Consider the following 12,291-nt stretch of genomic DNA (forward strand, 5'->3'; position numbering starts at 1 on the left):
CGTCTCAAAGCAAGCATCGTGCAACAATTGCAAGAAAATAAAACGCACACAGCCGTCCTTATGATCTTAGTTATTGTGTAGCTACCAGTTTCGGCGCTTCAGTGCGCCATCTTTAAGCCTCAGTCGATGCTGAAAGGGTTATCACGATACATATTTACGCTGCATCAGTGGTCAACAGAACTGATTTGCGCAGACTATTTGTAACTATGATGTCAGCACTTTACCCATCGACTGCCAGCCTCTTCAGCATCAACTAAGCCCTGAAGAAGGCGCATTGAAGGGCCGAAACTGATAGTTAGACAACAAATAAATCACTAGGACGGCTGTAGGCGTTTCAGTTTCTTACAGCAGTGAACCTCCAGTCAAAAGGATGGACATACAAAACTTCGTGCAACAATGGTCAGAAGGGCCCAGGCCCAGAGAGGGGTATTATGGTTCAGGGAATGTTTTAGTGGCATTCTCTCGGTGATTTCGTCATTCTGGAAGTCACAGTATATCAGTACAAGTATGCATCTATCCTTCGGGACCACGTCTACTACTGCCTGCAGTTTGTTTTTCCTCGGCTGGATGACATCTACCAGCAGGACAATGCAACGTGTGACACAGGTCGCATTGTACGTGCGTGCTTCTAAGAGCGCCAGAAGAGATAACCGTGCTCTCCTGGCCACCAAACCCACCGGATTAAAACCCAATCGAGAATCTATGGGACCACCTCGGTCAGGCTGTTTGCGCCATGGATCCTCAACCGAGAAACCTTGCACAGCTGGGCATGGCGCAGAAGGATCCTTTATTGTATGATTATATGATAGCGGAACAAACACTGGTAGCAGTTAGTTCTGTAAAATATCGGAGAGTATGCGTACGGAACGATTTGAAGTGGAATGATCATATAAAATTAATTGTTGGTAAGGCGGGTGCCAGGTTGAGATTCATTGGGAGAGTCCTTAGAAAATGTAGTCCATCAACAAAGGAGGTGGCTTACAAAACACTCGTTCGACCTATACTTGAGTATTGCTCATGAGCGTACCAGGTCGGGATGAGAGAGGAGATAAAGATACAAAGAAGAGCGGCGCGTTTCGTCACAGGGTCATTTGGTAAGCGTGATAGCGTTACGGAGATGTTTAGCAAACTCAAGTGGCAGACTCTGCAAGAGAGGCACTCTGCATCGCGGTGTAGCTTGCTGTCCAGGTTTCGAGAGGGTGTGTTTCTGGATGAGGTATCGAATATATTGCTTCCTCCTACATATACCTTCCGAGGATATCACGAATGTAAAATTAGAGAGATTCGAGCGCGCACGGAGGCTTTCCGGCAGTCGTTCTTCCCGCGAACCATACGCGACTGGAACAGGAAAGGGAGGTAATGACAGTGGCACGTAAAGTACCCTCCGCCACACACCGTTGGGTGGCTTACGGAGTATAAATGTAGATGTAGATGGCATTAGTGTCGGCATGACTCCATATCCCCTTCAGTACCTTCCACAGCCTCTCTGACTCTCTTCCTGCACGTATCACAGCGGCCTGCGCAGCAAAAGAGGGTTACTTAGCCTTTTCAGAGGTAGTCACATTAATGTGACTGGACAGTGTAGGAACTGTGGGTGAAGCATAGCAACTAGCCACGCCTTAGTTTAGTAGCTGCTATTCTATTAGTAGCTTCAGATGGATATGTCATACCGGAAGAAAGTTGTGAACTCTCTTTCTCGCTGAATTAAGGCATTATCAGAGCAAGAAACGGTGTTACACGGTATTAGATCTATGTCTCCTGGGGTGACTAATATTTTGCCCGGTGTGTTTATTATTGAATTGTGGTGTTTATCTTTCACATTAATTTACACCTGGTAGAAAATGGGAGACATTTTGCTTATTAAGACAATGAAATACAAAATCCTTTCACATTCGTTCCCGGATATAATAAAATCTTTCACCTTAAATTATATCCTTGTAGACAGTAGACTAACCCCATAAAGAGGTGACAATGATCTAAAAATCTTGAAGCTAGCAACGCTGTTTCAATGGAGAGCCTCAATGTTGTCGACTTAAACAGTCACTTTTTATGTGTTGCCGCGTTGCAGCAACTGAGGAAATAAGCTTTCCTATCCTCGGTTCAAAAATGTTTCAAATGGCCTTGAGCACTATGGGACTTTGCCATACAGAGTTGCTAAAACTCACATTTGGGTTTTGAGTTCTCTAATACTAATTTCTATTGTCACTAAGACATCAGAAACTAAAAAGTCACAAAAAACAAGTGAGAAAGAAATTCTATTTTTAACAGAGCAATCTGCGTGACATGGGAGCGTCGTCATGTGTGCAGACACTTTTAAATTCCTGTAATTTTAGGAGTTTCTATGCTACAATTTCCTCGAAATAAACTTCTTCTTGTTCAGAAAACAACAGGGAATTTTTAAGTCAAAAATTAAAAAACCGATTTTTTTAACTTAATCGCGTACTAGTCGCCTTAACATAACAACATAAATGGCTGCGTTTGGTATGGTGCCGTGACTGGAAAACCTAGACTGCTGATGAATTGCATCGTATTGTATTCGACGGTGAACCACGATTCAGCACTACCCCACATGACCATCATCAGCGAGTATGTCGGCGACCTAAGGAATATTCTTCCAGTGAAACTTCGGGGCAGATTAAAACTGTGTGCCGTACCGAGACTCGAACTCAGGACCTTTGCAAAGGTCACGAGTTCGAGTTTCGGTCCGGCACACAGTTTTAATCTGCAGGAAGTTTCATATCAGCGCACACTCCTCTGCAGAGTGAAAATCTCATTCTGTATTCTTCCAATGTTTATGTGTGACGCAGTCAATTTTTTTTCCTGGTGTCATGGAGTGGGAGCCATTGGGTATGATTTCAGGGGTAAGGGCTGTTAGTGGCTGACGGAACTCTCACGCCACAGCGGTACGTCATGAACATCCGGCTTTCTCATACTTTACCACTCATGCGACAGCAATGTTGGTCCACATGTGGCACATGTCTCTATGAACAGTCAGCTAGATGTTGAGGTTCCAGCGGCCAGGCAAGATCCCAAGACCTATCCCCGATAGAACATGTGTGGGACCAGCTTGGCTATTAACTCCATCCCAGTATTCAGGATATCAACGACCAGTTACAACATTTGCCGGCCACCTTGCGTCGGGAGAATAGAACCGCTTTAGGACATCTTTCCCAACCGAACCTGTGGGTGCATCCAGGCCAAATGGGGTGCAACATCATAATAACAAGTGAGCTCATACTGCCAGTGTCTCTGTAAATTTGACTCGAGTTTGTAACTTAAATGACGTCAGATACACTCTCAACCTGTGGAGTTTCATTTCGTTTCCTCCTCCCATTCTGGGTGCTTCACTTTTTGGCAGGCAGTGTAGTTAATGAAAATAAACAAACATATCGCCAATGCCTAATTGCAGTTGTCTGTATTTTTATTTAATTAATATACAGCCATGTTATTTTACAATTTCCATAATGGAAAGCTTAAGCTCTTTTATATGTCTCGTAATAAAGATGATTGCTCTGGACGTGTTAAAGCGCACCGTTGTTGTCCCCGGGTGCTCAGAGCGCGTTAACGCGCGCGTTTGATCCTTCCGTCAGGTGCTCTAGACTTCTATACGCGCAGCCGCTTACCACCGCCTTTGTGTTCCTGAAGTGTTAACGCAGCCAGCTGCTCGGGTCCTTATATGCTCCGGACGCTTAAACGTGTAAGGCTAGGCAGAACTACGCAGTAGCCGCATTTCCGCCCAGAGCGCTCAGTACTCAGTAGCTTTCCACCGTTCGGCTTGTGTGTGTTTGCTGATATGACCTTATTTATGTTGCTGCTTTCATGTTCGTTTTTGACTGACAAAATGACACTTTGGTATGATTGTACAGAGAAAGAAATCATTAAGACGGTGAAAAGCAATTACACCTTGTACTTGGCACCACAGGGTAAAAGAAACTGAGGTAGAATATCAGACGCCTCTATACAAAAACCACTACACTTGTGATGTTACAGAGATTAGTTGGAAAGCTAATATCATTACATGCAGCTATAATGCATTCTAAACTTCGTAAATAAACAAAAGATCCCGGTGGAAACTGAAGTAATTACTCGTAAAACATTTAGTTACTTAGCGATAATGTCTTGTGAAATAACAACGATCAGGTTTCCATTGAAGTTGAGCATCCCACATAGAATATCGTAAATATTAATGTATCCTGTGCCACAATATTCTTTTTTGACTAGATTTTGAATCCTGTTTAAAAAATGGTTCAAATGGCTCTAAGCACTATGAGACTTAACATCTGAGGTCATCAGTCCCCCAGACTTCAGAGCTACTTAAACCTAACTAACCTAAGGACATTACACACATCTATGCCTGAGGAAGGATTCGAACCTGCGACCGTAGCAGTAGCGCGGTTCCGGACTGAAGCGCCTAGAACCGCTCGGCCACTACGGCCGGCTCAAAATGCTTTACGCATCTTTTGTGCTTCTAGCACACCTAGGTTCCAGTTAAAAAGCACATGTTGTATTGCTAATGTTGAATAAATTACCGGAACCTCTCTTCAACAAATTGTACTTAGTAGACTTTTTCCAGCGCTCACAAACAAAAATAAACACACGCAGAGAACAGCTCAACCGTGAGTTCTTTGTTCCTGCAGTTGCGTATCAGACGTCCAAACTGTGTGCATTGTTAAATTGTTTTCTGCGGTCCTCTTTTGAAAATTCCGAAATGGGTGATATGTATTACGTAAGAAGCCAGAAAATATTAAAATCAGGTCCTGGTATAAAAAAAAGAGTGTTTCGAATGATACGGCTGGGGTCGGAAGAGAGAGACTTTGTAGACTCCAGCCCATTCAGCTTTTTTGTTATCCTGCTTGACCTTACGCCACATGCCGGATAGTCAAGAGTCTACTGTATTTTGTACTGGGAGCGGCGAAACCCAGGCGGCAGATGAAACCGCTGCGTCAAGCGCTCCAGGAATTTCAGCACAGGGGAACCACACCTTGCGGCAAAACCAGTTCACAGGTAGCGACCGGAACACGATACGGTCTCCAGCAGGAGTGTAGGGGGAACAACAAAGTCGCGCTCTCCACGGGATGCACCGAGGACGTTCGTAGCAGTCAAAGGGTTAATATACGGACACGTCTTCCATAACGGATAATTGTAAACTCTTATAGATGACTCGTTGAAAGAACGGGTGAAAATTCATTAGTCAGCTGTAAAAGAGCGTGGTTTTTAAGGTAAACTGTTCTTATTATTGAGATTAGTCCGCTTGTAGGTCCATCCCGAAGTGCTATTGTGAAAGGTCTGAAAGATACGTGACTTAACGTACCGTAACTTCTACGTTGGTTCAAATGTCTCTGAGCACTAAGGGACTTAACATCTGAGGTCATCAGTCCCCTAGAACGTAGAACTACTTAAACCAAACTAACCTAAGGACATCACACACATCCATGCCCGAGGCAGGATTCGAACCTGCGACCGTAGCAGCAGCGCGGTTCCAGACTGAAGCGCCTAGAACCGCTCGGCCACTGCGGCCGTCTTCTACGTTAGACTCGAATCGTTTCCCAGCTATAAACTGGTTTAGACTGGGAAATAAGTAGACGCCAGAATGTGACAAGTTTGGCAGAAAAACGAGTATTTCAGCTTTCGTATTACTAATCCCTCAGTTACCTATTGTCACTATTGATAGTTATTATACAAAAATTGTGTTATCCTCTATCTAACTGTTACCTTGTCGATTCTCTCTGTTATATCCGGTAACTTTTGGTGATGTACGGCATAAATCAGCCAGTTGTTTAAAACTGCTTGTCTCATAAATTCCTCCTGGGTTACTTCCCTCACGCTTGCGTGGGAGACGTCGAACGAGTCTTGTAAGACCTGCGAACCGGCGACCATTTGGTGCGTCTCATGTGGCATGTTGCTGTACGAGGTGGTCCAGAAGTGACGATCGTAAATGTTTAATGTCATTGTATTGAAACAAGAAGCAGCATGAAACTCTAACAGGAACATGAAACGGCTCTCTAGCTCTTGCAGAAATTGTTTTTAACAGAAAAAGATACATGCAAGAATGCGATAACACATAAATCAATGTTCTTTCATACTTCTTACACATTTGTAACTGTTTCTGTATACTGACCATCATTCTCGTTGATGCTGCCGGGCCGGCCGCGGTGGTCTAGCGGTTCTAGGCGCTCAGTCCGGAACCGCGTGACTGCTACGGTCGCCGGTTCGAATCCTGCCTCGGGCATGGATGTGTGTGATGTCCTTAGGTTAGTTAGGTTTAAGTAGTTCTAAGTTCTAGGGGACTGATGACCACAGATGTTAAGTCCCATAGTGCTCAGAGCCATTTGAACCATTTTTGATGCTGCCGGGTCGAAATGAACGGTAACCTTCTTTCTTTATCCAACGACTCATGGAGGTTCTGGGAATGTTTCAACTCCGCCGACCGCTTCCTTGTCGATTTTGCTGATGAACGAAGCAATGATGCATTGAAGCGTTCAGTAACTTCATTAGCGTTGTCATATTCCTTGGGTCTTCCACTGCGGGTTCCATTGTCACTTACACAGTCGCAAAGCCCTTTATTTCCAGTTCCAAAAGATTAGGCTCCGTTGGGGTTTCTTTCGTGAAGCGATTAAAAAAATTTCTCCAAATTTCAACATACGTACCACCCGTTCGTTCCATTCCATGCTGCCATAAGCTAAGACGACGTTCTTCAATTGTGAATCTGCTTGCATCCTCCATTATAACGCAAATGTTTACAACCGTATCACCTTGGTAGCAAAACCGAACACGATCACATGTCGAAGCATTCGCTGAACCACAAGCAAAGCAACACGATCGCATGCCGTATTTTCATGAAATGACGCCTGCATTATTGTAATTTGTCGCAAACTAATTATCGCCTGCAATGTTGTATTTTGAGTGACGTTTATCAGAAGACATACGTACTACGAGCACGGAACATTATTTTCAATCTAGAATACATTTCCAGATCCATGTAACCGCGAAACTATACGTTACGTTACTTGAATACTTTCCGACCATGATTTCTGGCACACCCCCTACAACCTCAGAACATTGTGGTGTCCAGCGGTTGCAGTGCTCTTCGCATCATGGAACATAGCTAGTCTATAGACTTTTGAAAATTGCTTTCGGCTTGGACCATAGCGTGCGCCTAGACGATTCGTCTTCCATTGTGTCTAATCACATAGCCACCGCCTGCTTCATCTGTGAAGGAAGCGGTAAGATTCCATTTCAGTGGGTCGTAACCACAGGCGATCATTTGCGGTCCCACGGGAGCCGTTACAATTTTCTGACGTGTCATTTGAAACCTTCCTCTATTCTACTAGAAAGAGCGTGACAGGACTAATGATTTGAAATAGACAGAACATTCCGTGTATTAGCGCGACGATGAAGTTAGAGGCAAATACGAAAATTGAACATGCATCCTATGTGAAAAATAAGAATCAAATGTTATTAGTGCCTGTACGTAATAAAAGTTTCAAAGGATCTGATGAATCTAGGAAAATACTACAGCCAACTACGTATCGCTCCCGTAGCGATCGTTAGAACAAGATTACATCTATTACAACGCGCATAGATACATTTAAACAGTAATTCTTCCTCCATTTTCATACGTGAATGGAACGGGAAGAAGCCCTAAAAACTGGTAGAGTAAAAAATACCCACTGCGATGCACTTCGCAATGGCTTGCAGTGAGTGGATGTAGATGTGGAATTAGTTAACTAGAACTATTTTAATTTAGGAAAGCTAAATGTTTAGTTTCTCTCTGAATCAACGCTAATGCTTGAAATTATACATTATCTGAAAACAATATCATCAGCAAAATTAAAAGAAATACGGAGGTAAAATTTCTGCTTGCTTGCTATAAAATGATACCGTTTTCCAGTAGTACGTAATCCAATGCAGCAGCATCGTCTCACTCTGATAATAAACATTTCGTAACAAGACTGGATACAATCCCAAACATCAGCAATTTTATTTAACCGAATCGAACTACAGTTGTTAATTCGTTATATGTATCGATCTGTAACTGATTCCAATGTTTTATAATCTATATTGGGAAGTAGTGCTGTGACTGCGATCATTTCCGGTATATAGTAAGATATGATGTCTACAATACTCTTTCTCAATTTTATTAGAGTAAGCATCAAAAATTGTGGTCGTGGTATGTACTAATTAGTAGTTGTGAACATGTCAACAGTAGTCTTATATTTTTTGAAATTTTTGCTGCACAGATACAACTGCATATCTACATAGACTGATGAACCAAAACACTATGACCACCAGCTTAATAGCTTGTTTGTACGTCTTTGGAACGAAATACGTCACTAATTCTGAGTATCAGGCATTCGATAGTTTGTTAGTAGATTTGTGGAGGCGTGTGACATTAGATGTCTACGCACAGTTCATGTAATTCGCGTAAATAACGGGCACTCATTTTAGTAAGCGGTGATGGCACCCGATAGCGACCTAGAGGGATTCCATAGGATTTACATCAAGCGAGTTTGGACGCCGAAACATCAACGTGAATTCACTATAAGCCTCCTCAAACCACTGTAGCACGTTTCTGGCTCAGCCTGCGTCCGTGACGCACTGCACGTTTCAAGCCGCTGTTCACCTAGATGACGGCGTTTGTGGAGACCACCAGCGACCTAGTGTAGCAAAAATGCGATTCACTCGAAGAGCTGACTTGTTTCCATTGATCAACGGTCGAATCCCGATGGTCCTGCAACCACTGCAATCGTAACTGACGATGTCGTTGGCTCAACATGTGAACACGTTGGGTGGTCTGCTGCGGAGTTCCTTGACCAACAATGTACCTTGACCGGTGTGCTCCGAAACACTTGTGCGCGCATCATCGTTGTGGTCTTTCGGCAGAGATGCTACAGATCACCACGATCTGTCCTACTTTACAGAGCGGACAAGCCTCCGAACCCCATGCTCTGTGAAGAGTCGTGGACATTCGACCATTTAGCGCCTAGATGCTCACGACAGTAGCACGTGAACATTCGACCAGCTTCGGCGTTTTCGAGATACTCGGTCACAGTCTCTGCGCAATAATAATTTGTCCTTTGTCAAAGTCGCTTATCTCAGTGGATTTCTCCATTTGCAGCCCGTATCTTCGCTGGTGTGATCCCACGTCCGTATCTGCTCCGCTTGTATACTTTTGTTACCATATCACGTACCCGCAACGGCACCAGGCGCCATCCAACGTTGCTGTGGGCAGTGCTCACTATGTTTCGACTAATCAGTATATTTTGAAGAATTTTACTTATCTGCAGATCAAGATCAGTTTATAGCAACAACAGATTGCTCTCATCGAATTTTTTTCTGGTGTCCTAGTTATTTATTCGTGTTTTGTGACGTAGAATATTTTATGATTTTACATTTTGCAAATTTCGGAAATACGTATTTTATTTACTAACTAACCTCTTCCAGTTTTGGTGGTTGTTTCTCCGATATTATATATTTTTGCATATTGTCAACCAAATTCATGTTAATTCATATTTGAACATGTTACACTATTTGCTTTAATATGTTATTATTTTGATACTATACGCTTAGCGCACATACACCGCATGTTTCGATAAATGGAAATGAATATTTTTTTAATTTCTGTAGCCAACTTAGTTGGCTACCGCTAGAAAGCAATTATCAATACGAAGTCTTTTTGTAACACCACGGTGCTTTACTACGCATGGTCCTGTTTGAGGTGGTATGCCGTAGCCCTCCGACCTCTTGAACTGACTTACCCAGTTAGTGGTAGGAGTATCAACAGTTTAATGTGGATTCCGAACCACTGTGACAGAGGTGAAAGGAATGACAGGCAAAACTCCTAGTATTGACCGGGGATCGAATACCATACCTTTTGGATTTGTAGTGTGGCATTTTACCACGGAGCCACCGAGCAACAACATTTCATGTGTATCATGCTAAAGTGATCGTCAAACTGTTTTACTGCACTGTATTCTGTTGGAAGTGGTATGTTCTTGCCTGCCTTCTGCTTGAGTTTCCCAGATAGCAAGGTGGCGTCTTCAGTTTATTGTGGAATCCGAGTTACAGCGATATTTGACAATTTTTGCGTCCTCATGGTGGCGCTTCTAGCACCGCTCATACGCGACTGGGACGAAATATGAGTAAACATCATCTTTCAAATGTAGGGACACGCCTACCGACTTTCGTTTATGTCGCACTAATCCTTCTTGGTGTTGCAATTTTCTTTTTCGTTAGTGTATAATATTGTCTTCAAGTTCACTTGAGAGCCCCCATCTGAGTTTTTGATATTCATACAGTTGCTCCACTTTCCTCCAAAGGTCTGCTTAATTTTCCTGTAGTTGGTATCTTTCCACTAGTTAGGCATTCAATGTGTTGAAAGCGATAAATGCCAGAAAACGAATCTTGGAATCAATCAATGATCTGACCCCAAACTTTTGGTTTTGTTGTCTGATACCATTTAACTCAGCTACCAAGAAACCTACGTACATCATGTGTCAGAGAAACTTAGACTCATGTCGCATAAACATTTTAGGAGCTCACTTGACATCCTCTGGTTTAATAGAGTTTTTTCTTTCTGGAGACGTAATGATGACAGAGGGTTGGGTTGTTTGGAGGAAGAAACCAAACAGCGAGGTCATCGGTCTCATCGGATTAGGGAAGGACGGGGAAGGAAGTCTGCCGTGCCCTTTCAAAGGAACCATCCCAGCATTTGCCTGGAGAGATTTAGGGAGATCATGGAAAACCTAAATCAGGATGGCCGAACGCGGGTTTAAACCGTTGTCCTCCCGAATGAGAGTCCAGTGTGCTAACCACTGCGCCACCTCGCTCGGTAATGATGACAGAAACCTGAAAGTTTAACTTTTAAATCATTTTTACTTATCGAATATGTTCTGATTACAGTTTTTCTTTCTCATTAAGTGTTCAAATGGCTGTAAGCACTATGGGGCTGAACAACTGCCGGCCGGTGTGGCTAAGCGGTTCTAGGCGCTTCAGTCTAGAACCGCGAGACCGCTACGGTCGCTGGTTCGAATCCTGCCTCGGGCATGGATGTGTGTGATGTCCTTAAGTTAGTTAGGTTTAAGTAGTTCTAAGTTCTAGGGGACTGAAGTGCTCAGAGCCATTTGAACTTAACATCTGAGGTCATAAATTCCCTTGACTTAGAACGACTTAAACCTAACTAACCTCAGGACATCACATATATCCATGCCCGAGGCAGGATTCGAACATGGGACCGCAGCAGCAACGCGGTTCCGGATTGAAGCGCCTAGAAGCGCTCGGCCACAGCGGCCGGCTCTCATTAAGTGTGTTCCCAGAAACAATAGGGGCTGCGGTTTATAATGAGCTCTATCTGAGATAATTCGGCAAAAAGATTAAAAGTACAGTCTCATGGAAGTGTGCATACTGGCAGCTTCATGTGAGAGAATGGCGAAGGATGTACGGGTGTTACATGTGTGAAGCGCAATAACCGCATAACCACGTATCTACTACAATGACTGTTGATATATGCTGAATGAGTCCTGCGTACCTCCCAAGCTACTAGGTACACTGACTGTGCAGATAGACGCCACCACGATTTCCCCAGATAGAGCGCGAGTAAGCGTGAGACGGTACACGACGTAAAGCTAGCCCGTTAGACGTGTGGCCCGCCCACAACGGTGACTAATGAGAGACGTCCTCGCTTCAGCAGTCAGCGGGATAGCTGCTGCGCAAGCTCCGTCTGCGCTCTAGATTGCCGCATAAGTCATGACTCTTGTGTTTCTCTTATCTTGGCAGGCACTAGCGCCCAGATGAGGCGCCATGGAAGAGAGCTCGTTTCTGTTACACCACGATGATGCGGGCCGCGAATTCAGCAGCACGTGCCCGTTGCTGCAGGTACGTTGCGCATGACGCACTTCTAGTGCACTGGTGTTGGAGTCTGTGTGGTGAAGGATATGGCGAAACATAGAATTTACAAATGCCGTTTTCTCCGTATGTATAAAACCTACTGACGAACCGAGATAAAAAGAAATTTCAGTCATCCACCGAAATATTTCATAACGTCAATCGCTAAGATGAATGTAATATTTTTATAACACCGATCACTAGAGTTATTTTTAAAAGAACTCTCTCATATGTGCCATACCTGTAGGTATCCAGGCCCGGGCTGTGTTACAGGTACTGATATTTTTACCTGATACGAAGCTATCTAAGACGTCTGTTTCTATTTTTTGTTAATTTACAGTACCGTAATGGCAATGGTAGGTACACCAGTAATGAGTGTTCTCTGAAATTAAACCATCAATTGTCGTT

The 12,291-nt window shown here is 43.6% G+C and overlaps 1 protein-coding gene across 8 annotated transcripts in view; it reads left to right on the forward strand.

Annotated features, from left to right (window-relative positions):
- The window catches only part of LOC126299447 (organic cation transporter protein), a 336,588-nt gene that overhangs the window by 194,912 nt on the left and 129,385 nt on the right, over positions 1-12,291 (forward strand). For 4 of the 8 annotated variants that reach the window (XM_049991354.1, XM_049991352.1, XM_049991353.1 and 1 more), the window contains one exon: positions 11,776-11,874. The exons of the other annotated variants lie outside the window; for them this stretch is intronic. In XM_049991354.1, coding sequence (XP_049847311.1) covers positions 11,800-11,874 — 75 coding nt within the window. In that variant the 5' untranslated portion in view covers positions 11,776-11,799. The remainder of the gene's footprint in view (positions 1-11,775; positions 11,875-12,291) is intronic. 8 annotated transcript variants of the gene reach the window in all.

Source organism: Schistocerca gregaria, chromosome X (assembly GCF_023897955.1).
Source record: "Schistocerca gregaria isolate iqSchGreg1 chromosome X, iqSchGreg1.2, whole genome shotgun sequence".
Classification (NCBI taxonomy): Eukaryota; Metazoa; Arthropoda; class Insecta; order Orthoptera; family Acrididae; genus Schistocerca; species Schistocerca gregaria.